Source organism: Mobula hypostoma, chromosome 13 (assembly GCF_963921235.1).
Source record: "Mobula hypostoma chromosome 13, sMobHyp1.1, whole genome shotgun sequence".
NCBI classification, from domain to species: domain Eukaryota; kingdom Metazoa; phylum Chordata; class Chondrichthyes; order Myliobatiformes; family Myliobatidae; genus Mobula; species Mobula hypostoma.
In genome coordinates, this window is record NC_086109.1 from 79,149,108 (window position 1) to 79,176,900 (window position 27,793).

Genomic DNA, 27,793 nt, shown 5'->3' on the forward strand with positions numbered 1-27,793 from the left:
TTCTCATCATTTGACACACCCCTCCACTCCTCTCCCCTGAAGAGTTTGTGTAAGACTTCACAAGTATTGGATTTTGTGGACTCTGTTAGGCATAGCTGAGATTTTGGAAAACACTTAACATGTTTTCCACAGAATAGCGAATATCCTTGCTATTCTAGGTGATGATTCCACTGTTTTCAAACAACTGGCCAATTGCACAAGAATTTAACTCTTACTTTCAGTGACCCAGACTCCTGTTTTTTTTAGTGTAATTTTTATTGTTACACAAATCATGCTTTACCTAGAACAGGTACAATGGGATAGACAGTTTCTTCATGATCTGTATTTTGCAGGATACATTCGTTCAACTGGTTATTCTTGCTCTTTTCAAGGAACGATTTTTAAAAGGAGGCCCTTTGCCCCATCTAGTCCATGATGACCTGTTAATCTGCCTGATCCCATTGACCTGCACTCAGACCACAGCCCTCCATACCCCTCTCATCCACGTACCGATCTAAATTTCTCTTAGCTGTTGAAATCAAACCCACATCCACCACTTCTGTTGGCAGCTCGTTCTACGTTCTAATCTCCCTCTGAGTGAAGAAATTCCCCCTCATGTTTCCCTGAATCATTTCACCTTTCACCCTTAATCCATGACCTCTAGTTCTAGTCTCACCCAAGGTCAGTGGGGAAAAGCCTACTGGCATTTACCCCGTCTATGCCCCTCATAATTTTGTATACCTCTCTCAAATTTCTCCTCAGTCTTCTATGTTTTAGGGAATAAACTCCTAACCTATTCAAACTTGTCCTGACAACATCTTTGTAAATTTTCTCTACACTCTCTCAATCATATTGACTTCTTTCCTTGGGAAGTGACAAAAACCACACACAGTACTCCAAATTAGGCCTCACAAATGTCTTGTACAATTTCAACATAACATTCCATATTTCCAGCTATCTTTAGAGGACAGTCAATATTCAGTTCCAATTTAATCATCTCTATTTATTAAACTTTGCAGAATATTCAATCCCCTTATAATGCATTAAAATTCAATCTAATGTTTTTTTTTTGAAAGTTAGGTTTCCAATTAAGATGGTGCTACCAAACGTGTGCAACAGCTCACTGGTAGTTAAGAAATCCGACTAAAATCATCACTAAAAATGCCTTTTTCTAATGTAAACTGTGTTTAAATTATCGCCGCAAACAGTGGAGGGGCGAGCAATGGTGAGGTAAGCTCGACGGGGATGAGCCAAGTTGGAGTTCAGATGCCCGTACAACTGACCCAGGCATGAGGTTGGGCCGCTCTGGGCGCCAAGCTGATTTGAAGAGCTTGAGAGTGGCTTCAGGCTGGGCAGTGAAATCTGGGCTCAGAGTGAGTCGCTGGGCGTCGAAGTCTAGGCCCTGAGCCTTTCACGGTGGCCAGGTCCTACCGCGAGGCACGATCCGCAGTTTAGGCAATTTAAACGCTGGCCCAGATCACAGGCAAGAGCTGATTTTTTTTTCCCGCTCTCCGCGATGTTCACTCCTCTCTCCAGGGCGCTGGAGACTTTTGCTGTTCCGTTGTTTGGTCAATTTCAACGTCGACCCAGGTAGACTGAAAAGACAGGGTGTTGGAATTTGAGATGAGCCAATTTTGCTCGTTCTTTGTAATGGTCACTCCTCTCTCTGAGGCTATGAAGTCTTCCCCGGCTGCCGTGCTTTGTGCCCACTAATATGATGAACTGATAAGCAAGGCTTCGTGCCTGCTCTGTGGTTCAGATCTGAGGACTCAATCTGGTTCCGAATGTTGTTCGCTTCAATTGCTTGCATGATTAGTGGGGATTTTTTCCTTCTTTCTCTTGCGCATCAGGTGTTGGTCTTTTATTTTTATTCTTTAATTGGGGTTCTTTCGGGTTTCTTGCTTTGTGGCTACCTGTGAGTAAACAAATCTCAAGATTGTATGATTTTATACATTTCTTTGATTAATAAATGTACTTTGAACTTTTGAGTCTTTGAATCTTACAACGAGGTCGGGCCTCGGTATGCAAGTTTGTAGGTTGGCAAACAGAAACACATGCCAGGCTATGCATAAGGTAGAGTAAAATCCTCAATCCCAAGGGTCTACCAAAGAAGAAAAGTAAAAGGTTTATCTTGTATATTTTCAGAATTGTTGCAGAGAATAATTTTGAACAACTGAGTGGATAATGAGCACTACATAAATGCTGGAGGAATTTGATTTTGTGAAGAGTTTAGATATGAAAACTGGTGTAAACCACTCACACTGATAGGAACGAGTGTGGGGGAAAAGTGCTGGGGGAACAGTCAATGTTTCATACTGAGAACCTTTTATAAGGACTGGAAAGAAAGGTGGAAGAAGCCAGAATAAGAAAGTACGTTCCCAAACCAAAAGCCGTGGATGAACCAGGAGGTACAACGTCTGCTGAAGGCTAGAACTCTGGTATTCAAGTCTGGCAACCCAGGCCTGTACCAGAAAACCAGGTATGATTTGTAGAGGGCTACTTTAAGGGCGAAGAAAAAATTTCGAATGAGGTTGGAGGTGATATCAGATGCATGGCAACTCTGGCAGGGTCTGCAAGACATTACTTCCTACAAAGTGTAACCCAGTAGCATGAATGGCAGCAATGCTTCACTACCAGATGAACTCAATGCCTTCTATGCCCGCTTTGAAAGGGAGAACACAACTACAGCTGTGAAGATCCCTGCTGCACCTGATGGCCCTGTGATCTCTGTCTCAGAGGCCGATGTTAAAGGAGTGAACCCTCACAAGGCAGAAGGTCCTGATGGAGTACCTGGTAAGACTCTGAAGACCAGTGCCAACCAACTGGCGGGACTTTTCAAGGACATTTTCAACCTCTCACTGCTACAGGAAGAAGTTCCCACTTGCTTCAAAAAGGCAACAATTATACCAGTGTCTAAGAAGAACAATGTGAGCTGCCTTAATGACTATCGCCTGGTAGCACTCACATCTACAGTGATGAAATGCTTTGAGAGGTTGGTTATGACTAGACTGAACTCCTGCCTCAGCAAAGGCCTGGACCCATTGTAATTTGCCTATCACTACAATAGGTCAACAGCAGACGCAATCTCAATGGCTCTCCGCACAGCTTTAGACCATCTTGACAACACAAGCACCTACGTCAGGATGCTGTTCATCGACTATAGCTCAGCATTTAATACCATCACTCCCACAATCCTGATTGAGAAGTTACAGAACCTGGACCTCTGTACCTCCCTCTGCAATAAGATCCTTGACTTCCTAACCGGAAGTCCACAGACTGTGCGGATTGGTGATAACATATCCTCCTCGCTGACTATCAACACTGGCGCACCTCAGGGGTGTGTGCTTAGCCCACTGCTCTACTCTCTGTATACACATGACTGTGTGGCTAGGCATAGCTCAAATACCATCTATAAATTTGCTGATGATACAACCATTGTTGGTAGAATATCAGGTGGTGCCAAGAGGGCATACAGGAGTGAGATATGCCAACTAGTAGAATGGTGCCACAGCAACAAACTGCCACTCAACGTCAGTAAGACAAAAAAGCTGATTGTGGACTTCAGGAAGGGTAAGACGAAGGAGAACATACCAATCCTCATAAAGGGATTGGAAGTGGAAAGAGTGAGCAGCTTCAAGTTCCTCGGTGACAAGATCTCTGAGGATCTAACCAGGTCCCAACATATCGATGCAGTTATAAAGAAGGCAAGACAGCAGCTAAATATTATTAGGAGTTTGAAGAGATTTGGCATGTCAACAAATACACTCAAAAACTTCTATACCGTTGTACTATGGAGAGCATTCTGACAGGCTGCATCACTGTCTGGTATGGAGGGGCTACTGCACAGGACCGAAAGAAGCTGCAGAAGGTTGTAAATCTAGTTGGTTCCATCTTGGGCACTAGCCTACAAAGTACCCAGGTCACCTTTAGGGAGTGGTGTCTCAGAAAGGCAGCGTCCATTATTAAGGACCTCCAGCACCCAGGGCATGCCCTTTTCTCACTGTTACCATCAGGTAGGAGGTACAGAAGCCTGAAGGCACACACTCAGCGATTCAGGAATAGCTTCTTCCCCTCTGCCATCTGATTCCTGAATGGACATTGAAACTTTGGACACTACCTCACTTTTTTTAATATACACTATTTCTGTTTTTGCACATTTTAAAAAATCTATTCAATATACGGAAGGAGAAGATGGCACTGCGACGCAGCGCGTGCAGCTCTCCAGTGAAATAATATTGTATCTGTTAAATAGGGGCTGTGGACAATTCTGATTTGATGGAGACAGACGTGAAAGCACAGAGGAACATCTGGAGAAATTTCTGAAATGCCGGTTCACTGCCGGTGCTACTGTGCGATCGAGAATCTCCGGAGGGAAGGCCCCAAAATCCCCGGCTTTGCCTGCTGCTGGTGACCGAGGCTGAGGTCAAAGCGTTCAGCAGAGATGGTGCTCGGTACTCGGTGTCGGAGGGCTGATCAGAGCTCGAAGTTTTTGGATGACTCAGAGTCAGACTGTGGTCGGGCAAGGCAGGGAGAGTTTTCTTCCTTCTCCCGTCTGCGTGAGATGTGGGACTTTCGAGAGACTTTGAACTTTTTTACTGTGCCATGGCCTGTTCTTCATCAAGTTACGGTATTGTTGCACTGTTGTAACTGTATGTTATAATCATGTGGTTTTTGTTAGTTTTTCAGTCTTGGTCTGTCCTGTGTTTCTGTGATACCACACCAGAGGAATATTTTATCATTTCTTAATGCATGCATTACTAAGTGACAATAAAAGAGGACTGTGTGTCTTCATAATCTAATAATCTAATCTAATATACGTAATTGATTTACTTGTTTATTATTATTATTTTTTCTCTCACTGCTAGATTATGTATTGCATTGAACTGCTGTGCTAAGTTAACAAATTTCACGTCACAAGCCAGTGATAATAAACCTGATTCTGATCTGCAGTGTGGGGGTGGGGGGGTGGCGTGGAGAGGAGATGGGAAGAAGTAGAATAAGGATGGATCGGACAGGGTACTGAACAATGTCATCAAACTGGCTGCCTCACCGTCGGGTATGTGTGTGTGTGGCGGGGGGGGGGCGGGTACTGCACAGGATCAAAATCAAAATAAGCTGCAGAGTTGTGAACTTAGTCAGGTCCATCATGGGCACCAGCCTCCCTAGTATCCAGGATATCATCTAGGAGCAATGCCTCAAAAAGGTGGCATCCATCATTCAGGGATTCTCATCGCCCAGGACATGGCCTCTTCTCGTTGGAAGGAAGTACAGGAGCCTGAAGGCACACACTCAACGATTCAGGAACAGCTTCTTCCCCTCTGCCATCCGATTTCTGAATGGACATTGAACCCATGAACTCTACTTCGCTACTTTTCTATTTCTATTTTTGCACTACTTATTTAATTTAAATTTTAATGTTTGCTATAATTCATGTTTTCTATTATGTATTGCATTGCAGCTGTAAAGATGAAAAATTTTGTGACATATGCCAGTGATATTAAATCTTATTTTCCAGTTTACAATTATTTATCCAGCCACAGTGAAATTAAATCATTGTAGTATTTGTAGTGAATATTTTTAAATTATGACTGTTGTAATTAAGTGTGGAGTGTTATCACTGACCTTCAGAACTCAAGTGGTGATTAAGCAAGGTTACTGATAGACTCAGAAAAAGGGAGCGTGAAAGGTATGGTAATTTCACTGAAACGTCTGCCCAGTTCGGTTACATAAATTCATCCAAAAGGATTCCAGATCAGAGATCCTGTCACCTGGGTAACAGAATGAAGACATTAAGATGTGGAAAGTTAAGGCAGCTGATCAAAGAATCTTGTTGAGAACTGGAAAGTGGAAGTGATGGGAAATGCTGCAAATGTTTAAGCAGTTCAGATCGCATCTGCTGAGAGAACTGAAGTTGAAACTTTGGTTCTGTCAAAGCTTGCCAGAAACCGTGTATTGAAACTACAATTCAGATTGCCAGGTTACCTCTCTTTCCCATTTCTCTCCTTTCCCTTGAACCTGCCACTGAGCTATACGTATCTTATTAATTCCGAGCACTGTCTCTTCTCAATGCTTCTGAGATTAAAAACTACATCTTTGATTTAGCTGTACCATCTACTGAAATTTATATTTTCTGTTTCCTTTTTGTGTAAAATGAAAGCTCTGGCTTGAATATAATGATTTATGCAGGTTGACCTGGTGTTCCTGGCTGCCTGGGTATGTTCTCTGAGAAATCTTAAATGTACTCTTGGGTGGGAACAACTCATTTGCAATTCAACTTGATATGCACATAAAGTTCTCATCTGAAATGATGGGCTTCAAAAAATAGAAATCTTTAAAACATGCCAGAAGCAGATAGATGCTGGAACTCCAGAGTGCGCACAAAATGCTAGAGGAACGCAGCAGGCCAGGCAGCATCTATGGAGGAGAATAAACAGTTAATGTTTCAGGCTGAGACCCTTCATTGATATGCCAGATTTTTTACTGACTTTTATAAGACTAAGACCATAATATATAGGAGCAGAATTAGGTCATGTAGCCTATTGAATCTGCTCTACCATTTCATCATGGTTGAACCATTTCCATTCTCCTGCCCTCTCACCATAACCCTTCATACGAATGGAAAAGGCTGCAGTCTCAGCCAGCTCCATCCCGGGCACTAGACTCCTCAATGTCCAGGACACCTTCAAAAAATGATGCCTCAGAAAGGTGGCATCCACATTTAGGGACCCTCATCACCCAGGATGCATCCACTTCTCATTGGTCCCATCAAGGAAGAGGCACAGGAGCCCAAAGACACACACTCAACATTTTGGAAGTGGCTTCATCTCCTCCCCCATCAGATTTCTGAATGGACGATGAGCCGAACAGCACTACCTCACAATTTTCCTTTACTCTCTTTTTGCATTATTCATTTAATTGTTTTCCTATATTTCTTACTGTAATTTAGTTATTACGTTTTGCAATGTACTGCTGCCACAAGACAACTAATTTCATGACATATGCTAGTGACATTAAGTCTGATTCTGATGTATTTTATTAATTTTACATACAATTTGATTTTTAAAAATTATTTTAAATAACCGAAACGTGTTTTTATTTTTGACATAGATCCATCAAGTGTGTTTGCAATGCCTGAATCGGATGTGAAGAGGATTATCTGGGTACTGTCTCTTCCCATCACCACCCTACTATTCATAACCACCCCAGATTGTCGCAGGCATCAATGGAGAAAATGGTTCCTGCTAACTTTCTTCATGTGTGCTGTGTGGATTTCTGGATTTACATATATATTAGTTTGGATGGTAACCATCGTGGGTAAGAAGAATCACATTTTTTAGAATCTCCTTTTGTTTTTGAATAAATGGAGTAGTCCATGGAATGCAAATTTGTGTTTTCTATACAAATTTGTTCCTATTGACTTTGTGTTTCGCATTAATCTAATCCACATCAGTTTTACTAGAACCAATTATGCGAACTAATATAAACTGTTATAGGTTCACTGAGAAAGCCACTGACTTTGCAATGCATAACAATGATTAATTAGGGTTTTGCAATGTGTTATAAAAATAACTTCATAATATTAGGTCGTGAGTGCACCAATGAGGGATGATGTCACCTTCAACCTATCCACGTTAGCATCAGTAGGAATGACTACCACACTGTATTTGTGGAGGTAAAGTCTTGCCTTTGTAGCGAGGTCATCCTGCATCCTGTTGCATGGCATAACAGATGTGCTAAATGAGATGGAACCAGGTCAGACGTATCAGAATCAGGTTTAATGTCACTGGCATATGTTGTGAAATTTGTCAGCAGTACATTGCAAATCATAATCATTTTTAAAAGGGTAAATTACCAGTATACAAAAAATTTTGGAAGTAGTGCAAAAGGAGAGAAAATAATTGTGAGGTAGTGTTGATGGGCTCATTGTCCATTCAGAAATCTGATGGTAGATGGAAGAAGCTGTTCCTGAAACATTGCATCTTCATGCTCCTGTACTTCCTCCCTGATGGCAGCAATGAGAGGGGGGCATGGGGGGGCATGTCCTGGGTGATGGGGTCCTCAATGTTCTTGAGGCATCGTCTTTTCAAAGTGCCCTCGATGCTGGGGAGGCTAGTGCCCATGATGGAGCTGACTGAGTTTACAACTTTCTGCAGCGCTTTCTGATCCTGTGCATTGGCCCCTTCATACCAGATGGTGATGCAGTCAATTAAAATGGCATCTATAAAGTTGCTAAGGACACATTGTTGGTAGAATTTCAGATGGAGGTGAGGAGGTGTACAGGAGCAAGTTAGATCAGTCGGTTGAGCATTTGTGAGTGCTGTAGACAATCACTAGAGGCAGAAAGATGCATTATCAGAATTTGTAGCCTCTGGAGCCACTATATTCCACACTCTACCATCACCACGAAGCCATGGTACCACACTTGGTTCCAATAAAGAGTGCAAAGTAACCACAGTGTACTTAAAAATAAGTCTGTGGAACTTACATAGATTGCAGGACTAACCTATGTTTAATAGCTAAATGAGTATCAGCGGTTAACATTAAATGATTGCACATAGAACATAACAGCACAGTACACGCCCTTCGGCCCATGATGTGCCAAACTTTTAATCTACTCCAAGGTCAATCTGACCCTTCCCTCATACATAGCTCTCCATTTTTCTATCATCTATGAGTCTAAGAATCTACTAAATGCCCCTCATGTGTCTGCTTTACAACCACCCTTTGCACCGCATTCCACACCCCCACCACTCTGTGTTTAAAAAGAATCTTCTCTGACGTCCCCAATCACCTTAAGATGACACCCACTCATATTAACTATTTCCACCCTGGGGAAGTGTCTGGCTCTCCTCTCAATCTATGCCTTTCTAGCATCTTGTACATGTCTATCACATCACCCTCTGCTCCAAAGGGAGAGGCCCCAGCTCATTCAACCTGTCCTCATAAGATATGCTCTCTAACCTAGGCAGCATCCTGGTAAATCTCCTCTGAACACACTCTAAGGCTTCCATATCTGTCCTATAATAAAGCAAGCAGAACTGAACATCAAGTGTGATCTACCAGGGTTTCAGAGACCTGCAACATTGCCTTGTGACTCAAACGCTGATCCCTAACTAATGACAGCCAACAAACCAAACATCTTCTTAACAATCGTGTCAACGTTTGTGGTGACTTTGAGGGATCTCTGGACATGGGCCTCAAGATCCCTCTGTTCCTTAACAGTGCTAAGAATCCTGTCATTAATCCTGTATCCGGCCTTCAAATTTGCACAAATAATGGAACAGATTAAAGTCCAAAAACTACGATATTTATTCAGACACTTGGCAAGCTCAAATGAGGTGATTCTTGGAACATTCTTCATTCTCAGGTTCACCAATGCGAGTCGTGTGCACAGGCTGAAGCACTTGCACCAGTGGACAGGAGCAGTGCAGTGTTTCTCAGTGCCCAGTCTCTACATATTTGTTTAAATCTGTCTCGGGATTTTAACTCACATCCTCAGACATAGTGTTGAGTGGCATGAGCTAAGCAATCACTGCTGTGAGAATTTATCTAAAATTATAACCACCTAATTTAAGAACATAGAATAGTACAGCACAGTACAGGCCCTTCGGCCCACAATGTTGTGCTGACCCTCAAACCCTGCCTCCCATATAAGCCCCCACCTTAAATTCCTCCATATACCTGTCTAGTAGTCTCTTAAACTTCACTAGTGTATCTGCCTCCACCACTGACTCAGGCAGTGCATTCCACGCACCAACCACTCTCTGAGTAAAAAATCTTCCTCTAATATCCCCCTTGAACTTCCCACCCCTTACCTTAAAGCCATGTCCTCTTGTATTGAGCAGTGGTGCCTTGGGGAAGACGCGCTGGCTATCCACTCTATCTATTCCTCTTATTATCTTGTACACCTCTATCATGTCTCCTCTCATCCTCCTTCTCTCCAAAGAGTAAAGCCCTAGCTCCCTTAATCTCTGATCATAATCCATACTCTCTAAACCAGGCAGCTTCCCAGTAAATCTCCTCTGTACCCTTTCCAATGCTTCCACATCCTTCCTATAGTGAGGTGACCAGAAATGGACACAGTACTCAAAGTGTGGCCTAACCAGAGTTTTACAGAGCTGCATCATTACATCGCGACTCTTAAACTCTATCCCTCAACTTATGAAAGCTAACACCCCATAAGCTTTCTTAACTACCCTATCCACCTGTGAGGCAACTTTCAGGGATATGTGGACATGTACCCCCAGATCCCTCTGCTCCTCCACACTACCAAGTATCCTGCCATTTACTTTGCACTCTGCCTTGGAGTTTGTCCTTCCAAAGTGTACCACCTCACACTTCTCCAGGTTGAACTCCATCTGCCACTTCTCAGCCCACTTCTGCATCCAATCAATGTCTCTCTGCAATCTTTGACAATCCTCTACACTACCTACAACACCACCAACCTTTGTGTCATCTGCAAACTTTCCAACCCACCCTTCTACCCCTACATCCAGGTCGTTAATAAAAATCACGAAAAGTAGAGGTCCCAGAACAGATGCCTGTGGGACACCACTAGTCACAATCCTCCAATCTGAATGTACTCCCTCTACCACCACCCTCTGCCTTCTCCAGGCAAGCCAATTCTGAATCCACCTGACCAAACTTCCCTGGATCCCATGCCTTCTAACTTTCTGAATAAGCCTACCATGTGAAACCTTGTCAAATGCCTTACTAAAATCCATATAGATCACATCCACCTCACTACCCTCATCTATATGCCTGGTCACCTCCTCAAAGAACTCTATCAGGCTTGTTAGACACGATCTGCCCTTCACAAAGCCATGCTGACTGTCCCTGATCAGACCATGATTCTCTAAATGCCTATAGATCCTATCTCTAAGAATCTTTTCCAACAGCTTTCCCACCACACACGTAAGGCTCACTTACCTGGACTATCCCTACTACCTTTTTTGAACAAGGGGACAACATTCACCTCCCTCCAATCCTCCGGTACCATTCCCATGGACAACGAGGACATAAAGATCCTAGCCAGAGGCTCAGCAATCTCTTCTCTCGCCTCGTGAAGCAGCCTGGGGAATATTCCGTCAGGCCCCGGGGACTTATCTGTCCTAATGTATTTTAACAACTCCAACACCTCCTCTCCCTTAATGTCAACATGCTCCAGAACATCAACCTCACTCATATTGTCCTCACCATCATCAAGTTCCCTCTCATTGGTGAATACCAAAGAGAAGTATTCATTGAGGACCTCGCTCACTTCCACAGCCTCCAGGCACATCTTCCCACCCTTATCTCTAATCGGTCCTACCTTCACTCCTGTCATCCTTTTTTTCTTCACAAAATTGAAGAATGCCTTGGGGTTTTCCTTTACCCTACTCGCCAAGGCCTTCTCATGCCCCCTTCTTGCTCATCTCAGCCCTTTCTTAAGCTCCTTTCTTGCTTCCCTATATTCCTCAATAGACCCATCTGATCCTTGCTTCCTAAACCTTATGTATGCTGCCTTCTTCCACCTGACTAGATTTTCCACCTCACTTGTCACCGATGGTTCCTTCACCTTACCATTCTTTATCTTCCTCACCGGGACAAATTTATCCCTAACATCCCACAAGAGATCTCTAAACATCGACCACATGTCCATAGTACATTTCCCTGCAAAAACATCATCCCAATTCACACCCACAAGTTCTAGCCTTATAGCCTCATAATTTGCCTTTCCCCAATTAAAAATTTTCCTGTCTTCTCTGATTCTATCCTTTTCCATGATAATGCTAAGGGCCAGGGAGCAGTGGTCACTGTCCCCCAGATGCTCAGCCACTGAGAGATCTGTGACCTGACCCGGTTCATTACCTAGTACTAGATCTAGTATGGCATTCCCCCTAGTCGGCCTGTCCACATACTGTGACAGGAATCCGTCCTGGACAAACTTAACAAACTCTGCCCTGTCTGAACCCTTGGAACTGATATTATTTAGAGATGTGAGCACAAATATTGAAGTATTAGATATAAAAGAACCCAAGACACTTGTTTCTGGGTGGAAGAGGGGAGTGATCCTTAGTAACTAACTGAACGGTACAGTGAAAGAAGTGCAGATGTTTTGTATTTCCAGTGACCCAGGTTTATTGATGCCCTTTTGTGCTGTCATGTAAAATGTTTCCCCCTGTGGCTCTGAGTTTCATCTCAGTATCTATTTCTTCCTACATCCCAAAGTTATGCTGGGTTGTTAGCTGGCTATTATAATTTACTCCTATTTCAGGTGGTTAACAGAATTGGGAGGGGTTGAGTGTCCATCAATTTCTTTATTAATTTTGTAATTTATCATTGCCACTGATGTTTCCTCCTTAAGCAATGTACCCATGAGTACTTGTTACACAGGATATAGCTCCTCAGGGTCCCCTTGTGCCTATTACTGATTTGTAATCATCACCTTAACTGAAGCAATTTGGATCAAGGGTTTGTGTAAATATTTTTTCCATACGTGTACAAGGAGGAATGGGATTGCTCTGAGAGGGAGGGAGGATAGAATTTGATTAATTGCCACAGTAGCATAGCAGATAGCATGGCACTATTACAGCTCCCAGCATCAGAGTTTGGAGTTCAATTCCAATGTCCCCTGTAAGGAGTTTCAATATGTCCTTCCCATGAAACGTGTAGGTTTTCTCCCACAGCCCAAAGGTGTACTGGGTAGGTTAGTTGGGCATTGGAAAGTGTCCCACGTTTAGGTTAGGGTTTAGTTGGGTTGTCGGGGGGGGTGGAGGTTTGCTGTGGCAGCACGGCTCAAAGGGCTGGAAGAGCCAACTCAGTACTGTATAACCAACTAAATAAAACTCATCAGCCAAATGGTTTCCATCTATGCTCAAGAAGATAAATTGGTAGATTATACAGTCATTAACATATTGCTCTTTGTAGGAGCTGCTTGTATATAAATCAACCACTGTTACAACAGTGATCATACCTCAAAAGCAATGTGCTGACTATAAAGCACTTCAGTTGTCCTCAATGGGACTTAAAACTTTTCTTTGCTACAAATCATGCCAAACCAGATTGGACCTCATTTTTATATACAAACAACTAACTATGCCCTATTTTGTAAAATTAATGACCATGTTTCTGCAACAAAATTAATGCAGAATACATTTATCATTATTTCCCTCCTAATTACTTTTAAGTATATTTTTTAAAAGCAGCATCTCCCTGTGGCCACATATTTCAGTTTTACTTCCCCATTCCCATCCTGCCATGACGAGGCCAAAATCAGGTTGGAGGAGCATCACTTCATATTCCATCTGTGTAGCCTCCAACTTGATGGTATGACCACTGATTTCTGCAGCTTCCAATAATTTCTCCCCCACCCATTCTTGTTATACTCTCTCCCCCTCTCTCTCTCGTTCTCTCCTCCACTTTTTTCCATGGTCCACTGTTTTGTCCTAAGAGATTCCTCTTTTTTTAAGTCTTTACCACCTATCCTCTCTCAGCTTCTGCCTTCGTTTGCTCACCCACTCACCTTCCTCATCACCTGGTCTCATCAATCACCTTCCAGCTCGTACTCTTTCCTCTCCACTTTGTTCTAGCCTTTGCCTCCCTCCTTCCAGTCCTCATGAAGGGTCTTGGCACAAAATGTCAACTCTTTATTACCTTCCATAGATGTTGCCTGGCTTGATGAGTTCCTCCAGTCTTTTGTGTATACTATTTAAATTGATTTGTTGTTTGCAAGAATATTAGAATTGACAAAAAGGTCAGAATTTCTTGGGATAAAATACCATTTGAGCAATATTATGTAAGTAATGCAAAGATTTAAACATTAGAGAAACAAGTAAGATGTTATTACATATTACACAAGATTTCCTTCATGCCAGCTTTCAAATCATCCCAGTTATAAATTGTTTTCCTGTTTGTTCTTAAATGATCCACATTTCACATTCTTCTGGAAAAAAAAGGTTGGACTGCCCCCTCATTTGCAAAGCTGACACTTGTGCCCTTGTTGAATCATTTCTTTAGATTGTTAAAAGGCTTGCATGAAAACAAATATTGTTTAAAAAAATTATCCAATTATTGTATATGCACTTCATTGTGGCATCTGTTAGTCTCGCGAGACCATGGATCTCCGCCTAGAAAGTCTTGCTTCAGTCTGTGTTGGTAGAGCAGCATCTGGTGTGGCTGTAGAGGCCCACACAGGAGTGAGTTATAAATGTAATACATCTTGTAGATTACAATTTATTTTACAATTGAACAACCAAAGCTTGATGTAAATATACATTTTATTACAGGGCTAAACTATTAAATACGTTAATTTCTCATCCAGGCTTTGCTAACTTTATTGGTTCCAGCTGGGGTGAATAAACAGGGCAGAGTAAGGCTAGGAATTAATCCACTCTTAGTTTGTTCATTTCTTGAATAGCAAAGGCATTCAGAGGACTTAAAAGATTGTATACACTGCAAGGAATTGATGTTTAGCATGGTGGCAATTGAGGAGTTCCTTCTGAGATCTGAATTGGTGTGAAGCATTTTGAGTATGGCCTGAGATTGCCAAAGACCATTATATAAATTGTCAAGATTATTTTATTTTGAGATAGTGCAAAACAGGACCACCTGGCCCAACGAGCCGTACTTCCCAGCAACTCACCTATTTAACTTTAGCCAAATCTCAGGACGACTTACAATGACCAATTAATCTACTAACAGGCATGCCTTTGGAACGTGGGAAGAAACTGGAATATCTGAAGGAAACCCACCCATTCCCATCGAAATTGAACATCGGAATTGAACTTTAAACTACGCTCCAGGCTGTTATAGTGTCGCACCAACTGCTACCCTATCATAGCGCCCTGCTGTTGTAACAAGAACTTCTCCAAATCTTTAGAGATTCAGATTCAAGACTGTTTAATGTCATTTCCAGTATACAAGTGTAAAGGAGAACAAAATAATTGTTACTCCAGATCCTATGCAGCACAAAAATGCCAGTAAGATAAAGAACAATAAAAAAATAAATATAAGTACATCAGATAGCTTACATACATTCATCTTATGTCCATAAAGTGACACTAGGCACTGGGTTGTTTGTACATAAGGTAACTCCGACAGGAAATGATAAAGTTGCAGTGCTGGGGGTTGTAGAGGGGTGGATTATTGGGTGGAGGTGTTTATCAGCCTTACTGCTCTGATGGTCCTAGCATGTATACTATGAAGCCTGCTCCCTGTTGGAAATGGGGCAAATAGTACTTCATTGTAAAACTTGACACTGTTGTGCAATTTAACAAAATATTTTATAAGTGGCTTTAACTCTGACAATCCAACATTGTTCAAACAATTAATTCAGGAGAAACTCTGGGCATTCCTGAAACAGTGATGGGTCTAACACTGCTGGCAGCAGGCACCAGTATTCCAGACACTGTGGCTAGTGTTCTTGTTACCAGAGAAGGTATGAATCAATTTTAAATATAAAACTGCATATAGTATTTTAATGTACTAACTTCATACACTCACTGATAGCCTTGTTCTTGCACTCTTTAAACTTGCTGTTTATGGAAATGTGGAATCAATTTTTTTAAAAAAGTAAGTGAGAAGTGTATAATAAGATCCAATAGTCTGGAAAATCTAGCATCAAAGTTATACCCTTTAGTGAGGCAAATGTGTTGTTCCGAATCCATGTTATGTGACTTCAGTCCCAGGGCTATGCAGCTGATTTTTTTCGCTGACCTCTAATTGCACCCCCCCCCCCAAAAAAAAAGCCATCAACTTTACAGTCTATGAATAAGTACACTTTGCCAGTTAATCCAGATTCTCATGAATGAATAAAGAATGGTTGCCAGATTTTTGATGCAGTGTTGCTCTTCAACGAGTGCTTTCTGTATTATTTAATGGCCCTGTATTGTTCAACTACATCAGCTATTTTTGACTGTTTTCAGTTATCCACAATCCTCGCTGTAGACAACACGCTTAAAGATGGGATAATTGTAGTTATTCTCATGCCTTACACACTGTTATCTACACAGAGATCAAAGCCAAAACATTAAAACTGAACTGTGCGTGTATAAATGTATATTATATATAAAAGCTTCTTGGGGGCAAAGGTGGAATTTTATTTAATGGTTTAAGTTATTTAAGTAAATAATGTACTTGAGCAAGCTTATTTCTCTCCAATTAAAAGTTTGTTGAATAGCAACACATGTACATACAAAATGAACTCATTCACTCACACACTGGGGGGGGGGGGGGGAGGTTCCCTAATAAACTACCAACAACAAAAAAAACAAATAAATACTAACATAGTTTTCCTAAAATGAAAGCTTTGTTTTTCGTCTTGACTGTTACTGTTGAAAGGCTAATTATTTCATTTAAAACTTTTTTTTTGTGTGTGTGACATGTTTGCAGCACAAAGGCTGAAGAAACCTTGAAGAAAAATAAAAACATTAATCATAAATTCACTTTTCATCTTTGAAGGTTTCCTTATGACCTAGTACCAAAAGACTACATGGATATTTTTGTTAACCGGACATAGGAATAATAGATCAATGTATTTACTAACTGTTCTGTTGGAAATACAAAGTTTCAGCAAAGCTCTGCCTAATGCAACTACATAGATTCTAGAATATTAAATGTAAAGTGCTTCATACTCGTACTTCTGCACCTAAGATACAGAACTCCCTCACTGACTCTATGTCATTCACTTCCAATTTAAGCCACGCCATAATTACTTGGATAGCTTTTAAATTCTTATCTGAATTATTATGAATTACTCCCATTTTCTTGGTATTTGAACTTTTAAAAAAAAACCCAGATGTGTCACTTTTCAGTCTGGCAATCATTAGCAAGTTCTACACTATGATACAAGTGGTACACAAATCCTTTCAACGCAGCTATATTCATGTCATAGAACTAATCTAGCCCCATCTGGTTCAATGTTATGAAAACAGGTCAAGAAACTTTATTGATTTTTAAACTTGAGAAAACTATAGTTAATATCCAGACTTCTGCAATTTCATTTTTCTTAAATAGGTTTTAATATATTCAGTAATTACAGTATGAAATTCACAATCAGTATACTGAAAGACAGCGTGGCAGCTGTTATCACCTTTTCCACTGAGCAGCCAGCTATTGTTTGCTACCTTGTTCCATATCCAATCCGACCAAGTCAAGAATCCAAGCCGTATCTGCTCCATAACTACCAACTTGACCCCCTGCTCAGTTACTGTTATTCTACTGTTATTTTCAAATTATCTTCTACAGAATCACAAGTTTATTAAAAACCTTCTTCATTTTAGCCATTTATCTGATTACACTAAGATTTTTGAAATTACATGTGCTGCACATAAGAAAATTTTAAATCTTATTGCATTCACTATAATGAATAAAGTTTTCTCCTCCTTACCCCCAGGTAAAGGAGATATGGCTATGTCGAACATTGTGGGCTCCAATGTATTTGATCTTCTCTGTTTAGGTGTACCTTGGTTTGTTAAAACTGTATTTGTTGATTTATCGCCTGTAGAAGTCAATAGCAGTGGCATGATCTACACAACAGCTTCTCTTCTCCTCTCTATCATGTTCATATTTGCAGCAATTCATATTAATGGATGGAAACTGGATAAGAAACTTGGAGCAAGCTGTCTTTTTGCTTATTTCATTTTTCTCATTATCTCAGTTCTAAATGGGCTAGGAATACTAGGCAATGTTCTTGCCAGGACATGCAATTAATTGAGCTACAATCAAGGTACAATTGACATTACATGTTTTCTATCAAAAACTTCCCACCACCAAAACTTCACCCCACTCATTTGGAACTTTTAATTGGGTATTGATTTCCAGAGCCCAAAACTGCTGCAATATCATGGTGTAGCAGGAAAGTACCAGCTTCAAGAATTATTTTCCATGCCATGTTTATTGCAAATATGAACAAAAATGGCACTTAATCACCAGGAAAGAGGACCAAAGTCTTTGGTTAAAGGGAGGCTTTAGAAATAAGTGTTTAGAGGTGGAGAATGCCTTCTTAGAGTTACGGACACTCTTGCCAATGCTGAGGTGAATTTAAAATGGGGAATTAGTTAATTTCAATATTCTTTCAAATATGCACTTATTCCATTGAACTCAACTGCAATGTCTTTGAACTACCACCCCTATCTTCCACTAACCATTCTTCCAAATCCCAATCCTAAAATACTTCTCAAACGTTTGCATCCAATTATGGCTCTAAAGTTATAACTTCTAACCACAGTGTACCATTTCTCATCTACTTTCTTCTGTTGAAGTTGCATCCTTGCTAAACCAGACCTCCCACCTTGTTTATCCAGCTCAATTGCATCTGCTTTCACTTTGATACAGTCTTACCCTTCCAGATAATATTGTAATCACTTCTTCCACCCATTTTTGCTACATGCTACCCTTATTCTCAAACATCAATTCTCAATGCCAAAACAGCATTGATTTCGCTCACTATTGCTCTTGCCTTGGATGAGCTAAGATCTACCACCAGGGGACTCTGAAAAGTTGGTTACTATTACTGCTACAAACGAATTCCAACCCTCTGGCTTGCTACTTAGCCTGAGCTGCATGTTTGTAATATTGAGCTTCAAACTGCACTGGACCCCACCATAAATTTTTATTCCAATGTGTAATACTGCGGATCTAAACTCCTGCCTCACCCAACTGACCTCTCCAATAGTCCTGCCATCCCCCTACATTCCATAAACAACCCTTTATTACACAGTGCCTGTTATTAATCTATATTGCCTCTTTGCTGACAAACTCATTTAATCCTCATTCTCCTAAATCATTCTCACACCTAAAATAATCTGTTCCTCCTTCCAATTTCTTGAGCAATCTTCCTTTACCAGAAACCGGCACAATGCCAAATTTCTGGATTTCTTTTGCAGCATCTCCAATGGCAATCCGACATTGTTCGTGTAACTATGGGTCAGTTTGTTTCATGTTATTTCTGTGAAGGACCGGAGAAAAGTTTTAGGAGTTAAATGAAAGTTGTTTAAACCTTGCACAGGCTGGCTCTAGCCCAAATGGATGTACTGTAAATTAAATAAATTTGAGGTACACTAGGAATTTTCAGATATGGTGCATAACTTTTAGAAAACTGCCCAATCATGTGCAATTTTAAAATCACTGTCAGTGATGGTAGTAGTTTCTATTATGTATTATGTGTCAACCAATTTCACTGTTAAATGTTTTTAAGTCTTTTAAAGATTTTAACATTCCCAACAAAGTAAAAGCCAATTATATACAAGGAAATGATCAGGTTATTTATTTCATATTTGTTATTTTACAGCCTAAATAACTTGGGTTACATAAACAACAGGAATTCTGCAGATGCTGGAAATTCAAGCAACATACATCAAAGTTGCTGGTGAACGCAGCAGGCCAAGCAGCATCTATAGGAAGAGGCGCAGTCGACGTTTCAGGCCGAGACTCTTCCTATAGATGCTGCGTGGCCTGCTGCGTTCACCAGCAACTTTGATGTATGTTGCTTGGGTTACATAACACACTTGAAACTATTTTTTAAAAAATAAAAAAACTTACCCAACTTTATGATTTGCACTCTCCAGATTTAAGCACCATTCATGGCATCAGCAGAATATTGTCCCTTAAATTTTATTATTGGGACAATTGGTTTAATATACTTGGCACAAGAGATTAGAAGACAGCCTACAACAAAATCACATCAGTTGCTGAGCGCTAGAAGTTAACCTGAATTTGAAAGGCTAATGTAGGCAAGTTCGTCAAAGTAGGATAACAAAAATACAGGATCTTTAATTATGGGAACCGTTCCATTGGTTCCATTTTCCATGAAACGATAAACTCAGTACTGTACTCTAGAGATAAGCTGATAAAATTCAAAGTGAGCAGTCTTTCCCAGAAGCAAACAAGCAATAGAGCAAAAATACTTTAAGTACCTATATTAACTCCCAAGTTACCCACTGAAAGTTTCCAAGTATTTTTAGGCATACTTAAGCTCTAAACTCTTACACTGTACTTACCATTGACATATACAAGCTATTATTAAAAATGTGTTACTCCCCTCAAATTCGATCAGGTGCTGTGTTACAAGATCTCTTTGTTCATCCAGCACAGGTTACAGTCAAATATGCATTTCAAGTTTGTGAGATTGAATAGGAAAAGATCTTTTTGAATTAAAATATTCTTAGTGGACTTAAGTAAAAAGAAAACTATATTCCTACTAAATAATACTTCAAAGACATTGCAAGGTTTTCACTAAATTACAGCAAAGTTGTTACAATAACAAAAAATTTGATGCTGCAATGAAATACACAGTATTCAGTTTGTAGAGCACCAAACTGTAATTTCATGGTTTTATGGGAATAAAGGTAATGAATGTGGTGTACAGACCAGACCAACAGCAGAAAATTCAGTTACATTATTGAAGATTAAGAATTGGTGCTTCAACAAAAATAGAAGGAATTGTACAGATCTGTGCAAAGGTCTTATGCACATATATGTAGCGAGGATGCCTAAGAAATTGCACAGCACTGTGGTAATTTTATGTATTGCACTGTACTGCTGCCGCCAAAAAAAACAACAAATCTAATGACCTATGTGAGTGACCTACCTGATTTTACTATGGGTCTCAATTGTGGACTGAGAGTGGGAAAGGGGCAGGGAGAGAGGAGGCACCAGAGAGACATTCTGTAATGATCAATAAACCAAATGTTGGAATTATATAACCTTGCTTGGTGTCACCCGTGCCACCTCCATTTCTGACCCAGCACTCCTTCTCTGCTACCTGTCTCACCCCTCCTGCAGTGATCCGCCCTTGCCATTCCCAGATTTACAAATTCGCTCACTGCTCTATGTTGACAAATATGGTACTGTGAAAAAGTCTTAGCCACACTAGCTACACATATGTGGCTAAGAATTTTGCACAGGATAGTATCAAGGCTTTCACTCCGTTTATCAAGTGGTGGTTTTACAAAAGCTCACTTCTTTTCATGACATTGTAAACAAAATCCATTGGACAACATTTTATTAAAAAGTTTATCCATTCAAACAGAAGTGAACAATATGTTACCTAAATTTCTATATACATAAAAAACTCAGTCTGATAACAAAAATTACATAAACGTACAAGTCGATATCCAGTTTAAGTTGGCAATCTTTCAATATTGCATGATAACTCACATAACATGTAAGCTTCCACTAAAGCTGTTGGAAATCACTTCAGTACAAAACGCAGCAAAACAATAAGGCTAATCAAACATGCTGTATCTTTCTATACACATCAGTCTTCAATCACGCATTACGATCCATGCGCACATCTATCTCTCTCCCATTAATTTTTGTGCCGTTCATCATTCTGCATGCTTTCTCTGCCACTTCTGGAGAATCAAAGCGTACAATCCCACAACCCTTGGACTTGCCATTTTCCATTTTTATTTCAGCAAACATTACGTGACCTAAAAGGCAATACATGAAGAAAAATTACTTTTCCATGCTGCCAGCTGCAACATTAGGTCAGAATAACAAGACTTGTGTTTAAACACTCACCACATTGACTAAACTTCTCCTTTAGCTTCTGCCATGTCAGGTCATATGGAAGCTGAAAAATAACAAGTTTTTTTAAATGGTTATTATTTGTGGACCATTTTCAAGATGCAAAAGTTTTAATGAAAGAAAAAAAGCAACCTACATTTCTTGCAAAAATCTGACAGCCTCGAAAACTACTTCCACCGTCTCTTAAACCGCTTCCTGCTGTTCCAGTATTCATACTTCCAAATCCACGATCATTATCCATGCTCCTGTCGATCCCACCTACCATTCCTGTTCCCATTCGATCGAGACTGGAACCCATACGATCCATAGCCATTGCCATGCCCCCAGCCATGCTATTCATAGCAGCCATGCCAGCACCTATGATATTCAGATTAAGAAGAAAATGCTAATCAGTAGCAGGTTTTACAATTTCAAATACAAGATATCAAGTTCCTACTTTCAGTTGTAGGACAGAGATAAAATGAGAACATGGAATGGTAGAGCAAAAGAGCAGGCCTTTTGGTACACAATGTCTGTGTTGACCATGGTACCAAATAGAACGAATCCCATTTGACTGCACAGGATCCATTTCCCTCTATTTTCATTTAAAGATCAATATTATGTCTGTCTCTACCATCATCCCTGGCATCACATTCCAGGCACATACCACTGTGTAAAGCCCTGGACACCATCCTTAAAGGGTGGGGGCTCTAGTATTTGACGTTTTTACTCAATGAAAGAGACTCTGACCATCCACCCACCCTTCATTTCCCCTCATGAATTTATAGACTATAAACTTCTATCAGGTCTAAAATGTGTGCTTCTGAGTGAGAAGCCCAAGGGTTTGGCCCTCACTTCTAACTTAACCATACACCTTCATTGCAGTACAATCAGGAGCAGGGATTTGTTGTGAGTGCCAATTTTCAGAAAATAAAGTTAAACTTATCTCCTGTCTGCCATTCCCTTGGGGGGGGGGAGGGGGAATAGACTAATAAACCTGAAATACTGAGAAGAGTTCAACTATGCCTTTAAAAAACACGTTCCTGCTGACTGAGTGGGGTTTATCCTAAAGAAAGAACTAGTTTTTTTTAAAAAATCTATAAATACTTTGGGATACAACAGCAACAAGAGAGTTTCATTTTCTCCAACAGGCTCCAGCATTTCCAATGTGACAATATCAGTCACTTTTGTTGCCCAGCACTGAAATCCATTATGGCCCACATCTAGATTAATTCACAAAAGCAAGATTACTATGCAGGATATTCTGAACAGTGAAAACAAAGGCTTTATAAAAAATTGCCACTGTGCAATGAATTCTCGGAACTGTCCCCAATGTTTTTTTCTCCATTTGCATGAAAGCGCACCTCTGCACCTCTTACCAACGGATTCTAAATTGCAACCTTCAGTATCATGTGTTCAGCAATACACTGACATGACTGACATCAAAACAGGCAAGTTCTCATAAGAAATAAAGCGAAAAATTTCTTGATTATCCATCTTTGAATTTCAGGTTTGAAGGCTTAAGGCTTAATCATTTGAACCAATACATTAACCTACCTAATGCAGAAGCAATTACGCCCATACCAGTGGCCCCCATTCCACCTCCCATGCTTCCTCCGATACCTCCACCTATTCCACCTCCTAAACAAAAAGGGAATGAAAAGAAATGTTTGCCAATTATGAACAACACATTCAAACAGCAAAATTTTCCAATTTAATTCTGAACAATGAACAGATTTATCATCAGGCCAACCAATTAGGCAAATATTCACAATTACCTCCACTCAAAAAAATTAAAGTGATCAGTGTTATTACAATTAAATCAGAAAAGCAAGGATGATTGCTTTACATGAGGTACTTCAGTTATAAGCCTTTGAGCAAAAGCAAACCTCTCTAAATATGCTACAGATGAATCCTACCAAATTGTGCAGAGTATCTCCCCCATGGGACACTTGCTTGAAACCTTTCATCGGCATAAGCAGACGGCATGGGTGAAAAAAAAATCCACTCCAAAGGTGATTAGCAGAATGAGGGAAGTATACAGCTTCTCCAATTAGTGCACCAAGAGGAGGAAAGCAGGGAGAATTGAATATATAAACAAAATTTTTAGTTTTATTTTTACAGGGTTTTGCAATTAAATGCATTTTAACCTATCAGTGATAGTCATTTTTATTCTAAAGACTGATGAATTCAGCAACATGAGTATTGCTAATACTAGGACGCAGAACACACCACACTGGTTATTCATAATACAAGAGATTCTGCAGATGTTGTAAATCTTCAACAACACACACACAAAATGCTGGAGGAACTCAAAGTCAGGCAGCATCTACGGCGGGCAAAAAAAAAAGTCGGTTTCAAGTCGAGACCCCTCATCAGGATCCATGAATGAAGTCATGAATGTCACAAACTTGAAGAAGGGTCTTGGCCCAAAACATCGACTGTTTATTCTCCTCCAGAGGTGCTGTCTGTCTTGCTGAGTTGCTCATCTTTCAAGATCCACATCATGTATCAAGTTGTTTTTTCCTTTCTTACCCATTCCACTAAATGAATCGCCAAAACCACGTTTCATAGGCATTTCACTTCTTCCAAATTCTTGATCAAAACTACCTCCCATACCAGAAGATGCCATTCCTGCGCGATACACATCTGCAACAAAGATAAAACCACATCCGTTGTCGGCCCCCAACCAACACATATTCTACTCTCCCCTCCTACCCATCCTCACAGTCCCCCACCCTACTCTCATTCTATACCCCTTCCCCACATGAAACCACCATGGTGGGCTTCACAGCTGAACAGGTGAGAAGACAGCTGAAACGTCTCAACCCAAGCAAGGCTGCAGGACCGGATGGTGTCAGTACCAGAGTGCTCAAAGCCCATGCCCCTCAGCTATATGGAGTACTTCGCCATGTCTTCAACCTGAGCCTGAGGCTCTGGAGGGTTCCTGTGCTGTGGAAGACGTCCTCCCTCGTCCCTGTGCCGAAGACGCCGCGCCCCAGCGGCCTCAATGACTACAGACCGGTGGCATTGACCTCCCACATCATGAAGACCCTGGAGAGACTTGTTCTGAAGTTGCTCCGGCCTATGGTCAGGCCACACTTAGATCCCCTCCAGTCGCCTACCAGCCCCGACTAGGAGTTGAGGATGCCATCGTCTACCTGCTGAACCGTGTCTACGCCCACCTGGACAAGCCAGCGAGCACTGAGAGGGTCATGTTTTTTGACTTCTCCAGTGTGTTCAACACCATCCGCCCTGCTCTGCTGGGGGAGAAGCTGACAGCGATGCAGGTGGATGCTTTCCTGGTGTCATGGATTCTTGATTACCTGACTGGCAGACCGCAGTACGTGTGCTTGCAACACTGCGTGTCCGACAGAGTGATCAGCAGCACTGGGGCTCCGCAGGGGACTGTCTTGTCTCCTTTTCTTTTCACCATTTACACCTCGGACTTCAACTACTGCACAGAGTCTTGTCATCTTCAGAAGTTTTCTGATGACTCTGCCATAGTTGGATGCATCAGCAAGGGAGATGAGGCTGAGTACAGGGCCACGGTAGGAAACTTTGTCACATGGTGTGAGCAGAATTATCTGCAGCTTAATGTGAAAAAGACTAAGGAGCTGGTGGTAGACCTGAGGAGAACTAAGGTACCGGTGACCCCTGTTTCCATCCAGGGGGTCAGCGTGGACATGGTGGAGGATTACAAATACCTGGGGATATGAATTGACAATAAACTGGACTGGTCAAAGAACACTGAGGCTGTCTACAAGAAGGGTCAGAACCATCTCTATTTCCTGAGGAGACTGAGGTCCTTTAACATCTGCTGGACGATGCTGAGGATGTTCTACGAGTCTGTGGTGGCCAGTGCTATCATGTTTGCTGTTCTGTGCTGGGGCAGCAGGCTGAGGGTAGCAGACACCAACAGGATCAACAAACTCATCCGTAAGGCCAGTGATGTTGTGGGGATGGAACTGGACTCTCTGATGCTGGTGTCTGAAAAGAGGATGCTGTCCAAGTTGCATGCCATCTTGGACAATGTCTCCCATCCACTACATAATGTACTGGTTGGGCACAGGAGTACATTCAGCCAGAGACTCATTCCACAGAGATGCAACACAGAGTGTCATAGGAAGTCATTCCTGCCTGTGGCCATCAAACTCTACAACTCCTCCCTTGGAGGGTCAGACACCCTGAGCCAGTAGGCTGGTCCTGGACTTATTTCCTGGCATAATTTATATATTACTATTTAACTATTTTATGGTTCTATTAATATTTAATTATTTATGGTGCAACTGTAAGGAAAACCAATTTCCCCCGGGATAAATAAAGTATGACTACTATGACTATAAAAAGGCAATATTCAAGCTTGGCAAAGCAAAAATCTGATTCAAAATAAATTCTAATGTTTTCAAAGTTATAGATTTGCATGTTTAATTTCTTCACCAAAATTCAATCAATGACACCAAAACCGATCAGTTCACTTCCTTCAGTTAAAGTCACAAAAATAGTTTGATGGAATCTGGGAGATCTTTCACATTTCAACCATGAGAAATAACTCGCTAAGGAGATGAATAATCAAGGATCAACATTATTCACCATAAAGGTACATTTACATCTGTTAGGAATATGCTGTGGTGCGTTGGTCAGGGCACGACATGCAACAAAATCAACAATTATAAGTAATACAGAATTTCATAAAAAATATTAAAAAGTTAAATTACAGATATGGAAGAAATGTGCATAAAAACAAATACCAGCATGAATTTAAAATATTAACAGTACTATAAAAACTGATTTAAAGAGTTTACAGTGCAGTGACAGGGGTAGTAGATGGGGGAGGAGGGGAGGAGAGGGAGGTCCATTAGAAAAATTGACCAGATTAACTGTTTGGGCAAGGAACATTTAAGATGGCATGAAGTTTTTGTTTTAATAGCCCTACAGCACTTTCCAGAAGGGAGCTTTTGCAAAAGGCAATTTTCAGAGTAGGTAGTGTGATCATATTTGAAATATGTTAAATCCAGAAGATGGACTATAACTACAGCGTTACGGAACGTATTACGACAGAAAGATAAAGCTGTTTACCTCCCATAGTACTTCCCATTGCAGCTACACTGCTGCTTATTCCGCCAATGGCACTCATACTGCCTCCCACTCCTCCCATGTTTCCCAGTCCTGGGGCCAGATTTCCTCTGAAGTCTTCCATTGTGCTCATACCTGCAATATGAATTCAAAGTCACCAAACCAATCACACATGATAAAGCCTCAAAGCAGTAAGTAAAATATTACCTGCCATTCGACCCAGATTACCCATGCCTCCATCACCAAAGCTTCCCAAGTTGTTCATTACGTCCATTCCACTGCTAAAACCAATGGGACCACTCATTCCTTTAGGCATGGAAAGAAAACAGTTTATAATTAAAAAGAAAAAAAGAACAGTGAAAGCTTTGCTTATAAGCAAGCAAAACTTACCTCCACTCATTCTGTTCATTCCCCTATAGGCTGGTCCATCTATACCAATTCCTAAGACAAATGCAAGGGGTGTAGTGGTTAAATTTATCATATGTAATTTTCCTCTCTCATTTAAAATTATGTAAGAAACAAGTCTCATACCTCCAGCTGTCATGCTGCCCACTGCATTACTCATAGTCATTTGATTTGCAGCAATTGGTCGACCTCCAGGTCCAAGTCCCATTCCAATACCACCAAGCCCACCTGAATCCAACCAAAACAACAGGCGTGAAACCACTAACTAGTATATCATCACGCAAAGCACAAGTTCGATCATAATTATACTGTTGTGGCAAGCATCTAAACAGATGAGACTTTTTTGGTTTCATGTGTTGTACTTACGAGGCAATTGAGGCTTCTTGTCAACAGAACGCAAGTCATCATGTGGAACAGACCTATCATCCTTTATGAAAAGGAAGGAATTTGGTTAGGAAATGCAAACCTAAGATTCTCAGGTATGTATGCTGTTGTAATAACAAGACAAAAATCTTACCATTTTCACATGCATTGGTCTATCAAACAAAAGCTGTCCATTAAACATAGCTATAAACAAGTTAAGAAAACTAATAGGAAGAGAGTTCCGAATTTGAATAAAGGATTTCTTAGCTCTTTCTGGCATACTTAATTTCAAAGGATTATGCCAACTACAAACAGTAAGTGTGCAAACTGGAATGTAAACGTCAATTAACTTGTTTAAATTTAATACTGTGGAAGAACCAAAGTCTCTATATCTTGTCTATTAAAGCTATTATTTTCAGATTTTCTATTTAGTAGCTTTAAGTATGTGGTTCCATGTGCCTTATACCCATCATGCACAAGA

General features: G+C 40.8%; 2 protein-coding genes across 2 annotated transcripts in view; one reads left to right on the plus strand and one right to left on the minus strand.

Moving 5' to 3' along the window:
* The window catches only part of slc24a5 (solute carrier family 24 member 5), a 46,289-nt gene extending 27,356 nt beyond the window's left edge, over positions 1-18,933 (plus strand). Inside the window, exons 7-9 of the mRNA XM_063065095.1 lie at positions 7,087-7,293; positions 15,296-15,397; positions 17,354-18,933. Of these exons, the coding sequence (XP_062921165.1) occupies positions 7,087-7,293; positions 15,296-15,397; positions 17,354-17,670 (626 nt within the window). The 3' untranslated portion in view covers positions 17,671-18,933. The remainder of the gene's footprint in view (positions 1-7,086; positions 7,294-15,295; positions 15,398-17,353) is intronic.
* A 489-nt stretch (positions 18,934-19,422) lies between these two features.
* The window catches only part of myef2 (myelin expression factor 2), a 29,001-nt gene continuing 20,630 nt past the window's right edge, over positions 19,423-27,793 (minus strand). Inside the window, exons 8-18 of the mRNA XM_063066021.1 lie at positions 27,467-27,516; positions 27,316-27,376; positions 27,076-27,177; positions 26,935-26,985; positions 26,752-26,850; positions 26,548-26,679; positions 24,004-24,117; positions 23,026-23,109; positions 21,626-21,846; positions 21,484-21,535; positions 19,423-21,392 (exon numbers count right to left, since the gene is read on the minus strand). Coding sequence (XP_062922091.1) covers positions 21,229-21,392; positions 21,484-21,535; positions 21,626-21,846; positions 23,026-23,109; positions 24,004-24,117; positions 26,548-26,679; positions 26,752-26,850; positions 26,935-26,985; positions 27,076-27,177; positions 27,316-27,376; positions 27,467-27,516 — 1,130 coding nt within the window. The 3' untranslated portion in view covers positions 19,423-21,228. The remainder of the gene's footprint in view (positions 21,393-21,483; positions 21,536-21,625; positions 21,847-23,025; positions 23,110-24,003; positions 24,118-26,547; positions 26,680-26,751; positions 26,851-26,934; positions 26,986-27,075; positions 27,178-27,315; positions 27,377-27,466; positions 27,517-27,793) is intronic.